The sequence below is a fragment of the Tarenaya hassleriana genome, unplaced genomic scaffold (assembly GCF_000463585.1).
Source record: "Tarenaya hassleriana unplaced genomic scaffold, ASM46358v1 Cleome9, whole genome shotgun sequence".
Classification (NCBI taxonomy): Eukaryota; Viridiplantae; Streptophyta; class Magnoliopsida; order Brassicales; family Cleomaceae; genus Tarenaya; species Tarenaya hassleriana.
The window spans coordinates 3,373,128-3,396,130 of record NW_010971389.1 but is presented as its reverse complement, the minus strand read 5'-3'; the positions used below and the strand labels follow the sequence as shown (position 1 = coordinate 3,396,130).

Sequence of the window (23,003 nt, the reverse complement as noted above, 5' to 3'; positions counted from 1 at the left end):
ATAACCAGTATAGTTTTTTTTGGTAACCGTAACCAGTGTAATTAGTATCAGATAACCGATTTAAATGGATAATTAAGTATTAACTTGTCAAATTATATTGAAGTGTAAGCCTGAACAAAATTTACGCCTGGCCGGATTTAAGATTTTTGGTAAAAAAAAATGGAATTTTGTTAGTGTTATATATATTTCCATAACCTCAACTCATTGGCCGTTTTCGTCGCGGCCTGGAGGAGATGGCCTCGGCACCCCTCGCCACCGCCTCGGCACCGCGACAACAGTTAACCGCACCGTCTTCGTTTTCCGTCCCCGCCGGAAAATTCGGTCTTCCGCCGCCGGAGAAACTCGGCAGCCTTATCGACGGGTCGAAATCAGTGGACCACGTTCTCCAAATCCACGCTGCTATCCTCCGCCATAACCTCCTCCTCCACCATTACCCGGTTTTGAACCTCAAGCTCCACCGTGCTTACGCTTCACATTGCCGAATTCGCTATTCTTTGGCTATCTTCCATCAGACGCCGAGTCCCGACGTGTTCCTCTTCTCTGCCGCGATCAACACTGTCTCTGTTCACGGCCTCCATGATCAAGCTTTGCTGTTTTACGTTCAATTGCTTTCTGCCAACGTCGATCCCAATGAATTCACGTTCTCCTCCATTTTGAAGACTTGCTCTGTTGAGTCCGGGAAGGCGATCCATGCCCATGTCCTCAAATCCGGGTTCGGTTCAGATGCATACGTAACGACGGGTCTCGTCGATCTCTACGCGAGAACAGGCAATGTTTTATCCGCTCAGAAGGTGTTCGACAGAATGCCTGACAGAAGTCTCGTTTCTTCCACGGCTATGATCACCTGCTACACGAAGCAGGGAAACCTAGAGGCTGCGAGATCTTTGTTCGACGAAATGCGTGAGAGAGACGTTGTGACTTGGAACGTGATGATTGATGGGTACACACAGCTAGGGTTTCCAGGTGGGGCTCTCTTGCTTTTCCAGAAAATGTTAGCGGAAGAAAAACCAAAACCCGACGAAGTAACCCTTGTGGCAACTCTCTCGGCTTGTGGGCAGATAGGCGCACTCGAATCTGGGCGATGGATCCATGCTTTTATCAAGAACCGTCACATCGAGCTTAATGTTCGGATATGCACGGCTCTGGTTGATATGTATAGCAAATGTGGGAGCTTGGATGATGCTTGGTCAGTGTTCAAGAAAACTCCGAGGAAGGATGCCGTGGCATGGAACACCATGATTGTCAGCTATGCGATGCATGGTTATGGCCATGACGCGTTAAGATTGTTCGATGAGATGCTTAGGACAGGATTACAGCCGACAGATATAACATATATTGGAGTACTTAATGCATGTGCTCATGCTGGCCTTCTAGATCAAGGGCTCGCCTTTTTCATGTCGATGCGAGATGAATATGGGATCCAACCCAAAATCGAGCATTACGGGTGCCTGGTGAGCCTTCTGGCTCGTGCTGGGAAGTTAAAGAAAGCATATGAAATGGTGAAAAGCATGAAAATTGAGGCAGATACTGTTCTATGGAGCGCTTTGCTTGGAGGTTGTAGCCTTCACGGAGATTTCGTGTTGGGCAAGGAGATTGCTGAGTACCTCATTGGCCAAAATGTCACGAATTCAGGAATCTTCGTCATGCTATCGAACATGTATGCATCGGTGGGGGATTTTGAAGGTGTGGCCAAAGTGAGGAACTTGATGAAGGCAAAAGGGATACAGAAGGAACCCGGAATAAGTAGCGTGGAAATCGATAACAAAGTTCATGAGTTTCGAGCTGGAGACAGAAAACACTCGAGAAGCCGAGAAATCTACGCGATGGTAAGAAAGATCAGTGACAGTCTCAGATCATGTGGTTATGTTCCGAACACGCATATAGTTCTGCAGGATCTTGGAGAGTCCGAGAAGGAACGATCTCTGCAAGTTCACAGCGAGAAACTCGCGATTGCATATGGATTGATCACCACAGAAGCTGGAACTCCTCTGAGAATCTTCAAGAATCTAAGGGTGTGTTTGGATTGTCATAATGCGACCAAACTGATATCGAGGATCACGGGAAGAAAGATTGTGATGAGAGACAGGAACAGGTTCCACCATTTTGTAGATGGTTCTTGTTCTTGTGGTGATTTCTGGTGATCAAAACCTGCAGTGTGTTGTTGTCTATGCAGGTACAACTTGTACAGTACAAGGGTCTTCGGTCAAAGACCATGCCTTTGACTTTTCGGACCATAAGATTAAACGAAAACTGAATGGTTATATAATATATATATATGTATATGATGTGTTAATAAATGTTACCGCCATTGTGTTTTAAGGACAAGGAGCTCGCCAATGGGAGTCTCCTATGTTTTTTTTGGTCTATGTATGTGTTTCTCTCTCCGTTTGTGGTCAAAACAAAAGACCGTGCCTTTGACTTTTCAGACCAAAAGATGGAAGCAAAAACTAAATTGTCCTCCGCATACGTATTTGCTGAGCCTTTTGCCGTCTTCTTAACGGGGAAAAATAAAGGGATTTTTTGGTAGCTTTCCCAATGCTATTTTTGATATTTTTTTGGTAACATATAAAACCTATATATTAAAAAAAAAAAGAGCGAATATTGACATATTTTAAGGGGAAAAAATAAAATTGTAATATTTTAACATTTTTTGGTTGTTTTAAGCTATTATTATTTATATAGTTTATATTTGGATATAATTCTAACGACAAGTTATAATTACGAGTCAATGAGGATAAAAATTGAAAGTGAAACATCATCACTAATTGGAATCAAATTTGAGTTTGGCAATCTTTCTCTATGTATTTAAACACCAAAGACCATTATAATAATATATTATATCGATCACATAAATCCCACGGAAGGAGATGGAAGCGCAAACCCTGGTTTTCTCAGTGCTCTTCCTCTCTCTCTCTCTCGGATTCTTCCTCCGGAGAAGGAATCGTAAGCCGAATCTCCCTCCATCTCCGGCGAAATCTCTGCCGGTGATCGGACACCTCCACCGCCTGAAGCCGCCGCTCTATCGCAATTTCCTCCGCCTCTCCGAATCCCTCGGCGGCGCACCGATCTTCTCCCTCCGTCTCGGCAACCGTCTCGTCTTCGTCGTCTCCTCCTACTCGATCGCCGAGGAATGCTTCACGAGGAACGACGTCGTTTTGGCCAATCGGCCACATTTCATCATGTCCAAACACATGGCATACGATAACACCACCATGATCGCGGCACCGTACGGCGACCACTGGCGGAATCTCCGGCGAATCGGCGCCGTCGAGATATTCTCTTCTCAGAGGCTTAACAGCTTCTCGGACATCCGTAAGGACGAAATCCGACGGCTCATACAGCGTCTCTCCCGTCACTCTTTACACGTAAGTGATCTAAATTGGTGTACATTTTCCTGGTCCTCCCTTTTATTTTTTTGGTTAAATTCTCATTGTATTTGTTTCGGTAATTATGGTCAGAGATTTGCGAAGGTGGAGTTGAAATCGATGTTTACGGACTTGACGTTCAACAACGTCATCAGGATGGTTGCCGGAAAACGTTACTATGGCGACGGAGCAGAGGAGGACGAGGAGGCGAAACGTGTGAGCCAGCTGATCGCGGCGGTCATAGGCAGCGGCGGAGCTGGAAATGCGGCGGACTATTTACCGGTGCTGCGTTGGGTCACCGATTTCGAAAAACGGGTCAAGAAGATGGCCAGTGAGATGGATGATTTCTTGCAGAGATTGATCGACGAGAAAAAGGAGGAGAAGGGTAACACCATGATCCACCACTTGCTTTCTCTCCAAGAATCCCAACCTGATTACTACAATGATCGAATAATCAAAGGACTTATTATCGTAAGTATTAACACAACGTCATGTATATATATACATGTAAGAAGAAGAAATCTGATGATGAAGTTCAATGGACAGGTGATGATACTTGCCGGGACGGATACATCAGCAGTGACATTGGAATGGGCGTTATCCAACTTGCTGAATCATCCAGAGATACTGAGGAAGGCGAGATCCGAGATCGATGAGAAAGTCGGTTCGGACCGGCTAATGGACGAACAGGACATCTCGAATTTGCCCTACCTCCGAAACATAATCTACGAAACATTGCGTCTGTATCCAGCAGTTCCCATGCTGGTTCCTCACATGTCGTCGGAGCGTTGCAAAGTTGCAGGCTACGATATGCCACGTGGCACGATCTTACTGGTGAACGCGTGGGCGATACACAGAGATCCAAAGCTGTGGGAAGATCCGATGACGTATAGGCCGGAGAGGTTCGAGAAGGAAGGGGAGGCGGAGAAGCTGATGGCGTTCGGGATGGGACGAAGGGCGTGCCCCGGTTCCGGACTGGCTCAGCGGCTTCTGAGCCTGGCTCTTGGTTCTTTGATTCAGTGTTTCGAGTGGGAGAGGATCGGTCCAGAACTTGTGGATATGACCGAAGGCAAAGGCGCCAACATGCCCAAAGCCACGCCATTGCATGCCCTTTGCAAAGCTCGTGCCCTTGTCCCACAACTCTCTGTTTTTGACATGTGATTTTTACTATATATATATGATGTGTTAAATGTTACTGTTGGTGTTGATGTGTGTATTTCGTGAATAACATTCAAACGTTATGTTACGTGGCGTTGTATGCCAAGATTTTAGGTAAATCACAACACGATGAATGAATAATATTTTATTTACTTCACCAAAAAAATAATATTTTATTTAATTATTTTGTTTTTTAATTAATCCATTATTCCAGAATCATTAATTAGTAGGTAGGAATATGGAAGCAATACAAGGATACGATTATCATTTGTTGATTATTTGAATCAATTTGGATATTCATTACCCGTTTAAGTTTGATGTAACGATTTGTTATATCCTTTTACCGATAAAAAATGATATTGGTTGTTAGGGGTGACTGTGAACGCACAAAAAGTTACGGGGCTGAATTGGGAAATCCATAATTATCAAGATTAAATCCTTAATTAATCAGGTAATTATGGAAATTCAGGGGACCAGTTTGATTGTAAATTCACAAGAGGCTCACGCCTGGTTTGGGTGAGATCTCTTTCTCACTCGCTGACAATGGGAAGCTCTTCCAAGGAACCGACGGCAACCGACGGCGAGACCTCGAGCGGCGGCGCGTCGCCTTCCAACGATGGCAGTCTCTTCTCGGAGGGCGAGCGTGTTCTCGCTTACCATGGTCCTCGCGTCTACGAAGCCAAGGCAAGATTCTCCCTCTCTCTCCGTTTTCTGTTGGTTTCCTGTATATCGTGCTTTGTTCACGTTGGTTAAGTTTCTGGAGATTCTCCAGATTTGTGCTTGCTTTTGCGATTTTAGCATTTCTCTTGGCAATGGTTTTGTGTTATGGCGCGATTTGACCAGTTTGATTTGTTGGAAATGGATATTAGTATCGGTTTGTTTGGGTTGATAATTTAGGGTTTGCTTGGTGGGATTAAAATTTGGAACGACTGTTCTTCGGTGCTTTGCTTACTGCATTCATGGAAACTGATTCTCATAGATGTTCGATTTATGCCCCCTTTAAGATTAAAATGAACTAAAATGCTTGTGGGAACTTTCACCTTGTCCGAGAATTCAGGTGACACTGCCTGGTAAAATTGGGAAGCAGGGTTTACTTTTCCAATCTTAACCCTATGCTCTTGCAGCGGGTTCTGGGTTTTGGTTACTGAATTGCACTGGAAATTTATGTCCATGTTGAGTTAAACCTTCAGTTTCTCTGTGGTGTTTTTCGGAGTGACTTAGACTAATCTATGTTGAATGTTTTTCTTCAGATTCAAAAAGTTGAACTTCGCAAAAAGGAGTGGAAGTACTTCGTTCACTATCTCGTGAGGCCTCCCTCTTCTGGGCTACTGTACTTCCATTCTCAATATTTGATCGCCCGAGTTTTAAAAAACGTGGCTAAATCATTTCTGTTCAAGAATCTGATACTGAGAACTTCTGACCTTATCTTACAGTATTAAGTGATACAGCAATGTGTGTTTGCAGGGTTGGAACAAAAAGTGAGTATCTCTGTGCTCTCATGTCTATTCTGGTTCACGTAGCTAACAAAGCGAGGTACTCAGTTCAGCGGTGAACTGGATGGTTTCTCTGTTTGTTTCCTAGTCAGTCCAATTATATCCATTTTGGATCCTTAAACGTCTATTTTTTGTGGGCCTTATGTGTGTTTTGTTGAGAGTAGTGTATTTAATCACCTAAAAGCCTACGATATTATATATTACGCTGGTCACGTAACTGTTTAATCACGTGTAACTGTGTACCTAGTATGGACAAATCAGATTATATTTATTCTTCTAGGTATGTGAAGGCCAGAGTGCATACTGGTCTTTTTAGTGTCTAACTGGAGCCCCTGGTTGGTCCAACATTTTTTGTTTATAGAAAATTTTAGTTAATCAACACACATGACTTGGATATCTTGCCCACAGTTGGGATGAATGGGTTGGTGCAGAGAGATTGTTGAAACATACTGAGGAGAACATTATGAAGCAGCAAGCTCTCAACAAGAAGCAAGGAGTAGAAAAGAATACAAAGTCCGGCCGTTCAGCTCAGGCTAAAGCCAAGAGCTCTGGTGGTAAGTTTATGTTCGTGATAATAGATTGAGCCAGAAGATAGCCTCCCTGCCCCATGGCTTGGTTCAGGCATCTTTGCAGGAGAATGTTTGGCAAGATCGTCTATTATAGTTCTTTGATTTAAGGTTCTGCGTGTGCATGTTCTGTGTTGCTGAAATGGATTTGTCTATAGCTGTCACATTCGAGTGCCAGCAATCACGTAGTAATCATCTATGTTTCCAAATGTTGACTCATCTAATAAACAAATTTTGTGGTCATGTAGATGCAAAAATGGACAAAGATGACACAAAGAACAATGGTACGTACAATTATTCTTCCTTCGTAAGTAAAATAGCATTTATATCGATATCTCTTTAAGAGTATCATAGAACTGGGTTTGATGTCTGAAAGTTTTACAAAGCACGATTAGATAATAATAACATGTATGTTTGTTGCAGCTGCAAAGGGGAAGAAACGAAAGATCGAGTCAGGCAATGAGGTCAGACTTGTAGATAATCGAGAGATACGTACCCTACCCATTTATATTTGTTAGTTTTACTTACATGATGACATATAAACCAGATCCTTCTCCTGACCTTTTAGTGTTATTAAGAATTTTCTTGACATGAAACTGGCTGACAGACGTGTTTGGAATTTCATATGCATATAAATGAATGTCTTCGAAACAGGTTCATCATTCATGTTAGCTTAGCTCTTTTCACGCTGATATAGTTTGATTGATGTATGCTCAATGACCATTAGAAGGATAACACATCTATGGAGAAGCTGAACAAGATCCAAATTCCTGCAACTCTAAAGAAACAGCTTGTTGACGACTGGGAATATATTACTCAGAAAGACAAGGTGTTTTTCTGTTCTTTTTCTATGCATGTGCTTTGGGATGTGGTATAGAGTTTAGCTATCTGCTTGAGATATGTTCGGTGTACTATACCTAAAAAAAACTTCTTTTGCATGGCTAATTGATGTTGTTATTACCATCTTCCCATCGTTATGAGGAGTAGGAGATCATTTCAAGGTCTGTTGATACTCATAATTTTGCCTTTGTAGCTTGTTAAACTTCCCCGTTCGCCCAATGTGGATGATATATTGTCCAAGTACCTTGAGCAAAGGACAAAGAAGGATGGCATGTGAGTTACATATTTGACTGCAAATTTACTGACTGTTCATGGCATGCGTCTGGTAGCGGATGAAGGATTGTTTTTCTATGCAGGGTAGCTGATTCTGTTGCGGAAATCTTGAAAGGAATAAGGTGTTATTTCGACAAGGCGCTCTCGATGATGCTTCTATACAAGAAAGAACGGCAACAATACCACGATGCAATAGTAAATGATGTTTCCCCGTCAACTGTTTACGGTGCTGAGCATTTGCTTCGTCTCTTTGGTAAGTAAGCCTCACATGTAAACCAATGATCTCAGATTGGTACACAACTTTTTTGGATAGGTTGAGGCTTTCCACAGGTAACAAAACACCCATGTACGTGCAGTTAAGCTTCCGGAGCTTCTAGCATATGTGAATATCGAAGAGGAGACGTCGACCCGTTTGCAGCAAACACTAGTTGACTTCCTCAAGTATCGATCTGTGTCCCTTTTATCGCCTCTTCCGCTCTGTAATCGAATGTCGGTTCTCGTGAATGCTGAATGATGTGCAGGTTTCTCCAGAAGAATCAGAGCGGTTTCTTTCTTTCTGCGTATGATTCTGATAAGGCCTCCTCGGAGAGTAAAGGCAAAGGAAAAGATGAGTGAAAGGCTTCGACGGGTATATCCAGACTCCTGTTGAGGAAGACATCAGACACTGTTGTTGTATCTCTAGGGTTCATTCATTTCTGGTCAGAAGTATATTTCGAGGTGCGATTTTGGATTATTATTATTATTATTATTTTAAAATTCCCTGGGAACTTTCACATTCAAAACAATGAGAGAGACGAGATGGTAACGAAGTACATGTGCTCGAGACGATGGATATATTCTTCCCCTTTCAGATTTGGACAGACCAAGTTTTCTCTTCTCGCAAATATTTGCTTCTTCACTTATAACCTCGTCATCTTTCAGACAAGCCCATATAACCAACCATTGCAATGGGTTGGCCACTGTATAATTACAGACCCAAAAATCTAAACCCGTATCTAATTATTATTGTATTGAGTTAAAATAATCCACTCCATTTTGATATCCATGTACCTAGATGATAAAAATCTAATATACAAATAGATTTAGGAATTCCAACCACCTATTACCTTAAGAATTTGTTAGTAATAAATATTTTAAAATAACCCATTCCCTTAATAATGACTTTGGAATTCGATTTCTCTATTCTTAAAATCAACCCTACTCTCTATTCGATTGTCATTTAAATATCTTCGCCTCTCTTATCAATTGATTCCAAGCATAACCTTTTTTTACAACAAGTAACACATGAGAGTATATGGTATATGTTTTGTAACGCTTTAGCCATGTTACATGATTGTGTACTCGTTTGATGATGCATAAAACTTTTGTCGTATATACTGTGTATTTTGTCTATTGTTCTTGATTCCGTAGCATCAATGGCAAAGAGAAAACACTTAACAAGTCATTATGTATATATATACGGGCACTTGGGGTTTTGGACACAAACGTATATATGAACTGAAGGGGTGACAGACAGATATGTAGGAGAGAAAGTCTAATGACGATGTTCCCTCTGGGTGTAGATATAATCGAGATGAGCAGCCAAAGTCCTCCTGATCAAACAATCTTCGTCTTCTCCACCGCAGCTTTCCTCTGCCACGTCATCTGCATTCGCTCCTGTCTTCTCCTACAATAAATTCATCCCAGTCTACACATAATTAGCGAACCATATTCTCTGTTCTTGAATCTTCATGCATGTCTGTGTCTATATACATAGAACGAACATCCGTGTACGGTATACTTGCGTGCCTGCGTGCGTGTGCATGTGTATATATACCGCGTGTATGAAACTAACCAGCTGAAGCTTGTTGACCAGAGAAGTGGTGGCAGTTAAGGCTGGCTCGGGGCGAGCGGCGCACATTAGCGCGGAGCAAACGAGGAGAGCTAGCGTGAGCAGGGCGGAGAGATTGGCCATTGTACGCGCTTTTCGAAGAGGATTTTTCTTGAAACGGTGAGAGGGGAGATATTGATAAGACCTTCGGCTTCTTCGAGCGTATTTATAGCCGAGGTTGGTCAAATATATTTATTTTTTTAGAAAAACAAACAAAACTATAGTTTTTTTGTTTGTTTTTTGTCGGACAAATATAACTCGATTTATTGGTGGCCATATTTTGGTTTCGGTTTTATTGTTTTTTAATCTGAGAAACTTAGTTTTGGAAAATTACCTTTAATTAGTTTTCATATATATTAAATTTAGATTCAGTTAATTGATTTTAAATATATATATATATATATATATATATATATATAATGTGAATGGAGGTGGGTGTTGGACCGATCAAACAAGGAATGGGGGAGTAATGAATGACTTTTTCCACAATAACTCGTAATGGTGGCATTGGACCGAACCCCACGTTGGCAAAAAGGGGAAGAGAGGGGGGAAAAAAATACTATTTGACTTTGAGCCGTCACATCACATCCGTCGTGTCCTTCCAAACTTACGCGTATTAATTACTCTTAATTAATGTAGCATTTTGATTAACACACCGTTAAAGTTTAACATTAACCTTAATCTTAATCTTATCTTGTTAAGCAAGTTCAATGAGACAGAATATGCGTTTCTTGAATCTTGAAGATTATTATATATCCGATGCATGATAACTCGGATATGCTGTCTTTGGACACCCTACGTATTTCTCGTATATTTTCAAACTTATTAACCTTGACTAAAATTTCAAAAATATATATAAGTTCGTATGTTCCTAATTTCATGTATATACATATATTATTTTTTAAGATTAATCATTAGTTTTTTTATATATTCTTTTTTATTCAGTTATTATGGTACAAAAATTTCGTGTAATGTTATATCCTGATTTTTTTTTTTCCGAAAATGAAATTTTATATTTAGGTTCTACATATCACGGTAGTCAACGACAAGACTAACGATATTGATAGTGATCATACGTCGAATTCTGCATGTTTTACATTTTTAAAACACAAAAAAAAAAGAAGAAATAAACCCTGTTGATTTGATATTTTGTTCGGCATTGATTTGTTTTTCCATAACTTTCTCATATCTTAAAAGAACTTCTCGTATCCATTAAAAAAAAAAGATGAAAAAATTATTTTCTAAATAAATAACATGGTATATAGGTAGCCTCCGCCACAACAATTGGACAAGAATTCAGTTTCATATTAAAGATTATATATATATATATATATTCACATATTATTTCATTACATAGACATCAAAATGAGAGATAGTATTCGTAAATTAATTTCGTTATGCCACATATGCTTGGCTTGCTCCAGCGTAAATACTCACGGTTGATCCATCCTTAACCATACAATATTTGCCATAAAGATGTGGAACCATTATTTTTTAATCGGAGAATATTGTTGAATTTTCTTGTCATTCATTTAATATCTGCAACTTTGCATCGCCATCGCTGCTGTCAATGTCATTAGCGACCGACGCTTGAAAGCAATATTTTTCGAAATTATTAAAGCTTCATCACGTCACTTGACTCACTCTTTGACCACATATCCATATCATCAACATTCACACATTGATTTTTTTATATCCAACCACCACTAATATATATATATATATATATATATATATATATATATTAATGCAATACGTACATATATATAGTCGGTCTAAATAATTATTTTCTGCGTGTGTGTATATAATATATATATATATATACGCACTCACGCATGCATTCGAATATAACGAGACTCTAAATTCCTCCATTGCGTAAACTTGTAAACAAGAATCAGAACAGAAACATATATGCTTTATTTCCGAGAAGGAGAAGTTCTTTAACTAATATACGGGTAAAGAATTTCTTCTAAAATGAGTCTTAAATACGGAATATATCGAATTTTATTGTTTATGGTAAATCAAATAAATACTGATCCTACATATATTTATTTAAAATAAAAAAAAGTGTAAAAGGGGTATTAATAGAAATTCCTACACTTGCTCATTAATTTAAAATCTGATAATACATTTACATGTAATTTTTGAGATATTTTATTACATAAGCCTCTTATATAACATGTGTTAGAATTATCAAGGATTCTAATTGTTCAAATAGGCATGAAGATAAAGATAATTTCGTGTCGATACCGTCGAGGATGGTCATCAAACCGATCCCATTCTCCTCCGGTTGGTCCCGGGCCAAATACGTTACGAAAAGCTTTGATTTGCCTTTGGTATATCAAATTCCGGTGGATATTAGCGATTAGATACGGTAATTTTAGATATTGAGATCCTCTTTTAACATGAGTTGCTCACGCATTTGTATCGATACATGTTGAAGAAGGCCACGTGAAATCCCATTTGCATGCAGGTGGAGGTGGTCGTGGTCATGGTCGTCATACTCATGTGACGTGTATGAGAAGCCCTATATGTGTCTTTTCTATAGGACACCTGTTTTTCTACAAAATACTCAATGAATTATTGTGTTTTCTTATTATTATTATTATTATTTTTGTGGGATATTGATATCTTTGTAATAAAGTTTTGATTTTTCACGTGAGTCCAAACCCCAGCATTCTGGTTAGAAAGCTTTGCCTGTTGTGGACGTAAGTTCATGTGACCGTTGCTACCGTTGTTCTGACCCATAACCTCTAAAACAACCAAAGATATTTTCCATTTATTATGTGGCTGTCGATCGAACCCTATATATATATATATATATATATATATATGGCTGTAATTGATTTGCTTTACAAAGCATGGTCTCATGCAAACCATATTAGATTATTCTATTAAGCCTATAGATTCCCTACCTAAAAATGAAATGTGAATAATCAAAGGACATTCCATTATTTTAATCAACAAAAGGATAAATTCACCATATAAGATTTTTATAACAATGTACCGTCCATAACCTGACAAAAAAAAAACCGTTTACCTCCGTGAAAGTGGAAGGTATTATATTTCCAAGCAAATTCTTAATTAGAAAATAAAAATTCTAAAAGGCCTTATATACACACACACACACACGTGTATGTGTGTGTGTGATGCCAATAATGTTCATTAGAATGGAAAAAATATATATAGAGAGTTCGCCGACAGGTTATGGCGAATGGGCTAAGACATGTGCTGGATGTGGACTGTTTCTTCACCCCTAAGTTATTTTAAACATTAGGTTAAAAAATATATATTTGGTAGGGAACGCCAAGTGACCGAATATGGTGTCCCAACAACAACTATATGTTTTCCGGCTTTAACAAAAAGCAGTTTGTACAAATTTAACCCCACCATAGTGCCGCATGACTCAAAAGTTGGTATAATACAGTAGTCGTCGACCGTATATACGACTTGGACCAAAATACCCCTCTCGTTTCGCCCATAAATATCAGCCTCCCATAATGCAATTCTTCCCTTTTCCCCTTCTAATCTCTCTCTCATCTCTCTATTACCACCAAAAAAATATATTGGTAGTGTGAAAGCCATGTTGTCTACTGTACCGGCCTTTTCCATTGCTGAACCGGCCTTCTCGGATTTCCAAACCGGGTTCACGCATTGGGATTGGGTCTGCTCTGATCTCTTCTCCGTTATTGAGTCTTCTCTCAAACCGGCCGGGACAGACCCTTGTTCTGATGATCCCGGAGACCATGTAAAGCAAACCTCCGGTTCTCGGAATACAAAACCCGATTCTGACGATTCCATTGCCGGTTCGATTGAAATGAACTCTGGATCTGGTTATACCAACGCTTTCGATGGTAAGCCGAGCCCTCGACATGATGACCAGGACTCGGGAGAAATGAAAAACTTGATAACCGGCTCGGCTGAGTGTACCCATAACCGGACCGAAATGAACGGTCCGGTTTCGGACCCTACGGTTTTTCAGGTGGTCGACGAGAGGAGGAAGAGGATGCGGATGGAATCAAACCGGGAATCGGCAAGGCGGTCGAGGAAGCGTAAACAAAACCACATCGAAGACTTAAGGAACCAGATGAGCCGGCTGGGGGTTGAAAACCGGGAACTCACGAACCGGATCAGGGTGGTTTTGTACCACATTCAACGGGTGAGCACGGACAACAACCGGCTCGTGGCGGAGCAAGAGATTCTCCGGCGGAGGTTGTCGGAGATGCGACGGATTCTGATTCTCAAACAACTTCAGCATCAATGGGCACGTAATCACAGCTCCGTGATCACGACCGAACAAAACCCATCATCGATAATCCATCAAATTATATAAACAAATACTTAGAACAAGCCCCCCCAAAAAAAAGAGATTCAGACATCAAATCAAACCTATCTCTCTGTAATAAGTGACAGGGTGTTAGGGAAGAAGGATGTTGGTATTTTCTTCTGTCTACGAGGAAGAAAAAAAGATTGCTTTTTGGGTTTTTTTTTCCCTCCACGAGCTAACACCATGCATTGCATGCGTCACGACGCTATATAATTGTAATTGTATATTTCTTTATTTAAAAAAACTAAAGCATTATATGTCCACTTCCATGATGACTTTGTGACGCCACTAATGTTATTACAAAGAACTAATAATATACGAGAGATATTATATCACCAAAGTGTATCTCAATTATTATATATGAACTAATATCGATTTGTTTAAATCAGCCAATTTGGCTCCGGCAGCAACAATCTAACATATGTTTTTTAATATATGGTTTTTGTGACGGTCCACGTAAAGACATTAAACAATATAGGCTTATTGGTCATGTGCCGTAGGATTATTGGGCCGCGTGGCCCATCTTCTGTTAAGCCCTAGACTTGGCCCACGAGTATGAAAAAATTACTATATGCTACATCTATTTTCTCCTTATATTCCGTCAATTATGCGTATCATCTGTTTTCTTTTTCTTTTTTTTTCAGAAAGAAACGAAACACAATACGTTAAAGACTTCGTTTTTTTGGTATATAGAAAATCACGAGAAAAAAAAAACAAAGAGATAAAGACGTAACCCCACGCATGATCGAGTGTCTCTATGGCTGAGATTAGTTTTAATAATTAAAATTAATTTGTATAAATGAAATATAATGATAATTTTATACAATCTAGTTTCTTCTATTTTTTTTATTCGTATTATTAATGATGGGTAATAAATTTTGTTTTTAAAAGGTGGCACTGATGTACGTATAAACAAGACCCGAGCACAAGTGGGCTCACACAGCACATGCCACGGGCAGAAGAATCGGATTGTAAAAAAAAAAAATCAAAATAATGAGAGGATGGACCATGCTTGCTTCCTATTTCGAGGCGTTAGGAGTCGGGTCCATACATTATATGCATCTGTCTATCCTTTTTCCTCTTTTATATATATTTCAGAAACAATTTTGTTCCGACAAGAATCCGAAAACATAAAAAGGATAAGAGATTCTTTTATTAATTGGTTAGGGGGACCCAAAAGTGGCAAAACACTTAGAAAGTGTGGAGAGTTGCTGTTGTGTGTTTCAATGGCAAGCCACAATCCTGCCTCCTGTCCGCATGTAGGAGACCTCTCCTCTCTAATAACATGTACAAAGGCCATTACGTGACATAAAAAATGATAAGTTACATGCAATGAGAAAATGAAAAACAGGAGATGACAAGAAAATAGAGACAAATCTTGTTCATAACCCAAAAAAAAAAACCATGGATTTAGAAAATCGAAATCGGAGAAAGATGGTGGCCGTACAAAACATTAGAAACCCATCTCTCTCTCTCTCCTCTGATTCCAGAAGAAGAAGAAAAACAAAACAAAACATAAGAAGGAGAAACAAACAGAGGTTACAAGCGAAGAAACAAAACAGGTTTCCACTGCCGAACTACTCACAGTTTCACAGATCCATCATGGAACTACTTTCAGTTTCACAGATCCACCACGGAACTACTTGTTGTTTTCACAGTTCAACAGCAAATCCTCGCAGAGCCCGTCTCTGTCGCCGCCCTTCTTGTTCTGGCCGCCCACAGGGACAGGGCTGCTCCCGGAACTGCTGTTGGAAAGTGAGCAGAAACTGGACTTTTGCAGGACACCTGTCGGGGAAGATCCCAACTTGGGGCTGTTGCTCGTGCTGTTCAGCATCTCGCCGAGAGGACCACCCAAAGAATTTCCCCAAGAGATCGGTATCCAATTACTGACCTTCTTGACTGGTTCAGTAACCTCGCAGTTGACTCCTAAACCCATCTGGATTGCCGGGTCGAACTCACGAGATAGCCTTAGGGGCGACAGTGAGGGAGATGATGATGCCGAAGCCATAGGGATTGACATAGACAGCTGCGTCCAATCTGGCTTCAGCTCTTCGGGCCACGAGACAATGTTTTGATTGCTGGAGTTTTGTTTTTCTTGGCTGGTAAAGTCCAGATAGGACCCGAAGCCTTTAGCAGAGTCCATAGAGGGCGGTTTCTGTGATGGGTTCGGCCAGGAATCAGAGGAGATGAACCCGAATTCAAAAGGGTTTTCTTGTTTTTGAGGAGCCGCAGGAGATTCCTTGGGTTGCAAGCTGATGGTGGGAGGAAATATGGATGCTCCCCGCGAGTTTTGAACTCTGCCATGCAACGAAGAAGCTTGCAGGTTAGGGGTTATGTCGACACAGATTACATTGGAAATAGCAAAAATTCAGACACAAAATGCAGTCAGTACCAAAAATTCCGGATAAGACAGGGGGTCAAGACTTGAGATTCATTTGTTTTTTCACTACCACGCGATGAAAATGAGAAAAAGACGGACGAAAAGAAGAGTAGAGACCGTAAAAGTTTCCGAAACATGGAATCCAAAGTCCCAACTATGAGGAAATAGTCACAATCATCAAAGGATAAAAGAGGAAATAATGGGTGGGTCTACTCTTAGTGAAAAGGAAAAAAAAAAGGAAGGAGACAGCATGAACATTCATAAACAAATACACAAAAAAGAATGTAACCATACAAAAAAGGGATAGCTTTCACCTGTTAGCAAGAGGATCTGTAGAAGGATTGGCTTGACCTCTGCCCCGATCCACAGCCACCGATGACGGTGTGACCGCCTTGGATGTGGTGGAACCAGCAGCAGTGTGGCCAGAATGGCTTTCCACAGGCTTTCTTGAACGGTGGCGGCCTCGGTTGATGTGTCTCTCACAGTACTTTTGGTCGGGAACAGCATCTCTCGAGCACCGCCATTTCTTCCCATCCGTCCTCCGGCACCTCCCGGGCTCGGGATCCATGTTGCCGCCAGAGAAACCGAGATGGAAAGATCCCCATCCGACTGCACAAACAAGAACCAAGTCCTTTAGTTTAACACTCACCAACAACATCATCGTCATCCCCACAAAGCATGAATCTTGCAAAGGAATCCTACAATAGAATCACAAAACAGCTAAAAACCTCGGCTAGATTAGCAATACTGCTGAATCCGTACACAAATGGGCTTGAACAGAATTGGACAGAATCCAAGAGCTGGCATGATATAAGATCAATGACACCTATTTGCAGCCAAAACACATTCATAACAAGATACACACAACCCTCTACAGACGATCAAGACTCCATCTTTATCATGAAGAGACCAGGAAGAAAACGTAAACTTACAGGAATTGGGAGGCAAGGATCCAGGAGCGTAAGGGTAAAAGGACTTCTTGAGAGAGAGAAGCAAACTAGGAGGAACATGGATATTGGCGGTGATGTACTTATAGATCAACGCCTGCTGCTCTAACTCTGCCCACTGCATCAATGTAAAAGGTCCTCCGACCCCAGTGAAATTCCCATGCATGGCTGTGTTCATCATACCTCCTGTTTCGAAAACATTTCCTTTATTTCACACACAAAATGCATACGGGATTTAAGAGATAAACCCTAATCCGGGATTCAAAGTTCAGATTTTTACAGAGACCCATTTCGGCGAATCGTGCTGTAACCATAACCCATACGTTGCTTTGGGGGAACGAAAAAGGTTTTTTTTATAGCAAAAAGTGAAAAAAAGAAGTAACCGAGTGGTAAAAAAAGTGCATCCGGACCTGCATTTCTACTGTAAGAAGAGGGCAACTGCTGAAGATACGGGGAGAGATGGCTCTTATTGACCAAGCCGCCATCTTTACTGAAATCCAGAGCTTCCGATTTGTCTGAAGAGAAGCTAAGCATGCTCTCTTGCCGGCTAGGATCGGATGAAATCAGAGAGGTAGATCTTAGGAGAGGAATGCCTTGATGAAACGACAGCGTTTTGCAGCCGGATAAGTCCTCGGTCCTCGCCAGCTTCGAGCTCCGCCAATAATCTTCGCCGCCAAACCCGGATCCGTCTTGTCTGGCAAACCCAGATCCAAGTTCCGAATGGGTCGGAGCTCCGTCTTCATGACCCGACACAAACCCTTGACCCCGAACCCCGAGATCCATAAAGGGTACAGGACCAACAAGCTAGATAATCACTTCTGAGATTGCTGCCATGGGAGGAAGACGCTTGAGAGAGAGAAAGGGAGGAGAACGAGGAAGAACTTTTTTTTGGTTTATACTGGAGAGATGAATTTTGAGATATTTTTTTCGAACCGGAGGAAAATGATAATTGGGGAGAGAGTGAGAGATGAACCCTTGGAGAGGAGACAAGAACGGTACCAGAACACACAATCCGGATTTCCGACATGTTAGAACATATTTATCCACGTTTTTTTCCCTCTGAAATATCAATAGCACAAGCTCCTTTAGATATTTTACTTTACCATTGATGCAAATATTAAAATTTCGAGAATAAATTTAATAAAATTAATTAACAGATAATAACATAACAATTTGTAGTTCCTCATAAAAGAACGTATTGTAGATTAATCATTACAAAAGTATATATTGTATATTAATTGTAAAAAGATATTTTATTTGGCAATTTTATATAAATGCATCTTCGACTTTAATACTTATAGATACGAAATAAATATCAATAAATATATGTAAAAAATTAATTATTTAAAAACAAAATAAATTTGTATAGGCAGCTTATCTATTTATCGAAACATTAAAATGCCAAATATTACGGTAGCATTTAAAAAACAAATATATAGACAACTCTTATATATATATTGTTTAAAATAGTTTTTTTTTAATCAGATATCTTGGGTCGAAGTTCAAACTAATTTCGGAAACGAAATCAATTCACATGATTTAAAATATATACATTTAAGTGAAGTTTACTTTGAAATTTATGGAGTTGTCAAGTTCGAATAAATATTACATCGATTGATTTATCAACCGGTGAAACGAGAATGTTAAAACTTGTATTGGGAGTGAAACGTAATTCAATAATCATATTGCTTACTTCCGATCTTGGGATTATTTTGGGTTTCGATATAGGGTATTCGGTTACCTAAAAAGCTGATTTCGATGATGTTTGAACCATTTTAGTTCAAAGTTCCAAACCCAACTTGCACAAATTGCCGACAAATACATTTAGCGTTCGATAAGCTGACAAATTAATCAACATTGTTCCGACAATTATTTGGTCATAGCTAATGCGATCATCCAATTTCATTATCGGATTTTTTTTAGTGGATTTTATAATTTTTTTATTTTGTTAGCTAATACGTAAAATTTTTAGGGTTTTAAGAAAATCCACAAAGACAGAAAAGCATGGGTTTCCATTAACACATTTCAATTTGGAGGGCTTGTTGTTTTTCTTCACATGGGTCTCCATATGCATTCACCGCACCTTTCCCTCTTCTTGTTCCCTTTTATTTTAAGATTGTTTCACATAAATTCAGGTCCTATAATCGTGATTGATTATTTTGTTTTATCTAATTAAATATGCATAATAAACGACAAGTATAAACATTCACATGTGGTATACTTCCACGTACACGCACGTACATATATTTTTTTGCCATCAAAATGGGCTTTATAACTTAAGAATATGAGATGAAGAAATGAGGGCCCGCGTAAAACCTGCGCCGGAGCCCATCAAAATGGGCTTTATAACTTGGAATATTTTTGCCATCAAATTAATTATCCAATGGGCTCAAATGCCCATTTATTCTTGAAATTGGTAATATTTTCTTGCACTTTTAACGATAAAAATAAAAATAAACGAAAGTACAGATTTTATTTAACCTCACACGCAAACACTTTCTATTTATATGAACCATAAATAAGGTTACAGAATTTGGAGATCAGACCCCATTTTGGGTGAAATTTAAAGGAAATTGAACCAACCTGTCCACATAATATATTTTAAATAAAAACTGCATGTTTAAATAAAATGGGTACTTGTCTTGTCATTTTCAGTACATTCCATAAACTTTGTTATTTTACAACTCAATAATAATTTTTTATAAAGATTAAAACCAGAGACAAACACTTTATCACTGGTCTCATTCCTCGATATGTAGGATTGGGAATTTATGGTCGGACTGTCTTTTAAAAAAAAAATGGCAGGTCTGTCTCTGCATGCAAAATCTAACTTAGATTTTGCTTTAAATTGTCAGACAACGTTATATATATATATATATATAATACCTCTTTCATATATTCGTATGCATGTCCGTTACACATTACACTGTATATGTAAGTATTTATTTATACGAATGAATTCTCGTGTTTAATGATTCGTCTATTATTGTGTTTCTCCCTTTCTCTTTCACCATGCATGCAAAATCCCCTGCATTTTTGTCTCGTTTGGGAAACCATGCAGATACAGAGGTCCTCCTCGCTCCGGACCAAACATACATTTTATTTATTTTATTGTGAAAAAAATAAACAATGCGAAAATTGTTTGTTTTGTGGGTTTTCAGTCCATTAATTGCCGCATGCGAGATCCGTGACTCCAATATTTGAAAATTTTATTTCATTGGGTTGTTTGTATGTTATACGATAATATTTGATCGTGGTAAAAATATTAGAGCATTTCTTGGGTCCGATTTGACGAAGGGGTTTGAGAAAATAACGCAAATGACGAAGGGGTCCGATTTGACGAAGGCGCGCCTGGTGGCCAGGTCCGGCGGACCGAGGTCTATGGGGATTGTTAGGCGCGGGTGGTGACCAGTTCGTCTCCGTTTGTAAGGGTAGGTAGTCATAGGGGTTCCCCATAGTTACAAAAAAAAAAATAACGCAAATGATTGAATTAACTCTGGACTGATACGTAATATTCGAAATAAACGTCATTTGTATATTAAATTAAACATAAAAAATTAGAAAATTAATGCACGCAACGCTGGTGTAGACGAAATCTATGAAATCCACGAAACATGGCAAATTAAAAACGTCTAGTTTTTTTTTGTCTTTTTATATATTAGGTTGAAATCTACTAAAACAAGAAACAACACTTTAAATAAGATAATATTGTACGTCAAATCTCAACTAAGACGTTTGCAGTAAGAATAAAACACATAATTATGCTTACCAGTTAACTATTTGTTTTAATTACTGTGTTAGGAGATAAACATGGATATCTAAACAACCGAATGGTATACGATTAAAAACATTTACCCGTGAAAGATCTATAAAATTTTATTTTCGATTACCAATACGATAAAAAAAAATTATTAATTTTATACGAGTTAATTTTAAGCAATATGGGACTCATTATCCATATATATCACTAATTAATGTATATGTATATAATCCACAATTGGATAGTTCAACCGGTGAAATGAGACGCAAAACGTCTGTCTTACCTATCCCAAATTCGAATCTCAAATTTGGAAAGAGAGTGTATATTCCAAAACACTTTGTTGGCTCCCAATCCCGAAATTAGTCTGAATATTGATTTATGATAACCGATTAACTATATATATATATATAAAAGTAATTCATCTTTATTTCGTGGTATCAAAGTGGAGGAGGAGGGGCCTTTTTGGTGCGTACGATTCGCTCCCAAACAAACCCCCTTCTCCACTTTATTTGTTTTCCACGCAACGATATCATTCCCATTAGAAAATCTGTCTTGTGACCACTCTCCGTGCAAAATTTCATTGTGTGACTTCCGAACATAAATATATCTTGGATCGCTAATTATTCATGTGCATTTATTATAACAGTTGACGTCGCGGCATCTGGATATTTTATTCGGAATTCATATAACTAAGATTTTATCAAATTTTTCGATTGACAATCTTGTGAAATATTATATATATCCTATTAACTCATCTTAAATTCATTTATATACATAATACATATAAATAAGCATTTCGTATATTATTGTATTTACAAAATTTCGCAGGTGATGACCCACGAAATGAATCCTGGCAATATTTCTATCTCTACTTAAGCAGAAAATTTATATATGTACATATATATATATATATATAATATGTGTGTGTGTGTGGAATACTCCTGTCTTCTTTCTGAAGGAATACATAATGTCATACGAAAACCGGCCTAATCCGGTTTACCAAAATAATTGTTAGCTGTATTATTTGATAATATAAACGTTGGATGTCGATAAATGGGTAAAGCAAAAAGTATTTTGCTTTTCAAATGTCACTTGTACTTAACTCATCATTACGGGAATATTAACTTTGATCGAATTTCTTTAGCAAAGGTGCTCTTTTTTACTTGATTAGAGATGCTCCATTAATTATTTATTTTCCGATATTAATTAGATTAGTCGGAAAGAAAAATATTAATTTTGATTGTCATAATTCGACAAAAGATCGGATGAGATAATTCAAATATCCGTGCACACATATATCGCCGATATCATTGTTTGAATTTAATTTTTTTTAATAAGTGAATAGAATTTAAATTATTAGACTACAGACCTTTGTTTTCATAGTACAAATCATATCGTTCTCTTTCATTTTAAAATTGACGAATTTGGGAATATCTATTGTACACATAGACATGCAGTCTTTGCACACACGCGCATATATATATATATATATATATATATATACACACATGCAAATGTTGAAATTGTATTCTCTGCCTTCAATTAGGAATACAGACGACGCACGTATAATTGTGGCAGAATGTACGTACATCTATACTATTAATAGCCTCACAATCTATCATATGATTCATGCACGGATTGGAACCAATTTAATAAGGTGCACCCACTACGCTCAGAATTTGGAAGATAATGTAATAAAGTGTACTGTGATATATCTGTTGTGTCGTTTTAGAACCCTGAACAAAGTTTTCTCTTATGATCTTACGGTCGGGACGAAATCTTGGACTTTTCTTTGTTCATACATACATACATCTATATGCAAATGTATATTTTATTGTATTTCGTTCTGATATGAACATGTTTTTATTTTTTCAATATCGATCGACACTATGTCGTCTTTATTATAAGCCAGAATCTGTAATTTTGGAAAGATTTTCTTTCGTGGGCGTGGTCGTAATTAGTATGTTTATGAACGTGAAATTCCAAAGATTAACCAAAGAAATAAAGGAGGGGGGGGGGGGGGG

At 38.7% G+C, this 23,003-nt stretch overlaps 6 protein-coding genes across 9 annotated transcripts; 4 read left to right on the top strand and 2 right to left on the bottom strand.

Moving 5' to 3' along the window:
* The first annotated feature begins 135 nt into the window (after positions 1-135).
* On the top strand, positions 136-2,319 carry LOC104804204 (pentatricopeptide repeat-containing protein ELI1, chloroplastic). The gene has a single exon (XM_010528408.1). It carries the CDS (start codon positions 234-236, stop codon positions 2,139-2,141), a length of 1,908 nt encoding a protein of 635 aa, XP_010526710.1. The 5' UTR covers positions 136-233; the 3' UTR covers positions 2,142-2,319.
* Positions 2,320-2,844: 525 nt separating this feature from the next.
* LOC104804201 (cytochrome P450 81D11-like) lies at positions 2,845-4,675 on the top strand. The gene is made up of 3 exons (XM_010528403.1): positions 2,845-3,365; positions 3,459-3,836; positions 3,912-4,675. Exons 1-3 carry the CDS (start codon positions 2,868-2,870, stop codon positions 4,524-4,526), a joined length of 1,491 nt encoding a protein of 496 aa, XP_010526705.1. The 5' UTR covers positions 2,845-2,867; the 3' UTR covers positions 4,527-4,675.
* A 317-nt stretch (positions 4,676-4,992) lies between these two features.
* On the top strand, positions 4,993-8,561 carry LOC104804199 (protein MRG1). Of its 3 annotated transcripts, none has more exons than XM_010528400.2 (11): positions 4,993-5,207; positions 5,774-5,827; positions 5,988-6,001; positions 6,425-6,570; positions 6,831-6,866; positions 7,006-7,046; positions 7,310-7,411; positions 7,616-7,695; positions 7,779-7,948; positions 8,052-8,136; positions 8,217-8,561. In XM_010528400.2, the coding sequence occupies exons 1-11, from the start codon at positions 5,067-5,069 to the stop codon at positions 8,308-8,310; spliced, it is 963 nt and encodes a 320-aa protein (XP_010526702.1). In that variant the 5' UTR covers positions 4,993-5,066; the 3' UTR covers positions 8,311-8,561. The 3 variants fall into 3 exon arrangements, with proteins under 3 accessions (XP_010526702.1, XP_010526703.1, XP_010526704.1); XM_010528401.1 differs by having other exon boundaries at positions 5,039-5,207; positions 5,988-6,056; XM_010528402.1 differs by having other exon boundaries at positions 5,040-5,207; positions 6,448-6,570.
* A 561-nt stretch (positions 8,562-9,122) lies between these two features.
* Positions 9,123-9,870, bottom strand: LOC104804198 (phytosulfokines 2-like). The gene is made up of 2 exons (XM_010528399.2): positions 9,530-9,870; positions 9,123-9,361 (listed from the first exon to the last, which is right to left on the bottom strand). Exons 1-2 carry the CDS (start codon positions 9,647-9,649, stop codon positions 9,230-9,232), a joined length of 252 nt encoding a protein of 83 aa, XP_010526701.1. The 5' UTR covers positions 9,650-9,870; the 3' UTR covers positions 9,123-9,229.
* A 3,001-nt stretch (positions 9,871-12,871) lies between these two features.
* On the top strand, positions 12,872-14,187 carry LOC104804197 (light-inducible protein CPRF2-like). The gene has a single exon (XM_010528398.1). It carries the CDS (start codon positions 13,149-13,151, stop codon positions 13,896-13,898), a length of 750 nt encoding a protein of 249 aa, XP_010526700.1. The 5' UTR covers positions 12,872-13,148; the 3' UTR covers positions 13,899-14,187.
* A 1,086-nt stretch (positions 14,188-15,273) lies between these two features.
* On the bottom strand, positions 15,274-18,237 carry LOC104804196 (growth-regulating factor 1-like). 2 transcript variants are annotated; one of them, XM_010528397.1, is made up of 4 exons: positions 17,630-18,237; positions 17,205-17,402; positions 16,587-16,881; positions 15,274-16,189 (listed from the first exon to the last, which is right to left on the bottom strand). In XM_010528397.1, exons 1-4 carry the CDS (start codon positions 18,000-18,002, stop codon positions 15,532-15,534), a joined length of 1,524 nt encoding a protein of 507 aa, XP_010526699.1. In that variant the 5' UTR covers positions 18,003-18,237; the 3' UTR covers positions 15,274-15,531. The 2 variants fall into 2 exon arrangements, with proteins under 2 accessions (XP_010526699.1, XP_010526698.1); XM_010528396.2 differs by having other exon boundaries at positions 17,205-17,405; positions 17,630-18,236.
* Between the last annotated feature and the right edge of the window lie 4,766 nt (positions 18,238-23,003).

Excerpts from the sequence above, each read along its gene's own strand:
- LOC104804204 (XM_010528408.1), top strand. The coding sequence starts at position 234 with ATGGCCTCGGCACCCCTCGCCACCGCCTCGGCACCGCGACAACAGTTA.
- LOC104804201 (XM_010528403.1), top strand. The coding sequence starts at position 2,868 with ATGGAAGCGCAAACCCTGGTTTTCTCAGTGCTCTTCCTCTCTCTCTCT. Across the intron at positions 3,366-3,458 it reads TCTCCCGTCACTCTTTACAC|AGATTTGCGAAGGTGGAGTT; the intron begins GTAAGTGATCTA and ends AATTATGGTCAG. Across the intron at positions 3,837-3,911 it reads TAATCAAAGGACTTATTATC|GTGATGATACTTGCCGGGAC; the intron begins GTAAGTATTAAC and ends TTCAATGGACAG.
- LOC104804199 (XM_010528400.2), top strand. The coding sequence starts at position 5,067 with ATGGGAAGCTCTTCCAAGGAACCGACGGCAACCGACGGCGAGACCTCG. Across the intron at positions 6,571-6,830 it reads TAAAGCCAAGAGCTCTGGTG|ATGCAAAAATGGACAAAGAT; the intron begins GTAAGTTTATGT and ends GTGGTCATGTAG. Across the intron at positions 7,412-7,615 it reads ATATTACTCAGAAAGACAAG|CTTGTTAAACTTCCCCGTTC; the intron begins GTGTTTTTCTGT and ends TTGCCTTTGTAG.
- LOC104804198 (XM_010528399.2), bottom strand. The coding sequence starts at position 9,649 with ATGGCCAATCTCTCCGCCCTGCTCACGCTAGCTCTCCTCGTTTGCTCC. Across the intron at positions 9,362-9,529 it reads TGGTCAACAAGCTTCAGCTG|GAGAAGACAGGAGCGAATGC; the intron begins GTTAGTTTCATA and ends AATTTATTGTAG.
- LOC104804197 (XM_010528398.1), top strand. The coding sequence starts at position 13,149 with ATGTTGTCTACTGTACCGGCCTTTTCCATTGCTGAACCGGCCTTCTCG.
- LOC104804196 (XM_010528396.2), bottom strand. The coding sequence starts at position 18,002 with ATGGATCTCGGGGTTCGGGGTCAAGGGTTTGTGTCGGGTCATGAAGAC. Across the intron at positions 17,406-17,629 it reads TTCTTACAGTAGAAATGCAG|GAGGTATGATGAACACAGCC; the intron begins GTCCGGATGCAC and ends TTTTCGAAACAG. Across the intron at positions 16,190-16,586 it reads ACAGATCCTCTTGCTAACAG|AGTTCAAAACTCGCGGGGAG; the intron begins GTGAAAGCTATC and ends GTTGCATGGCAG.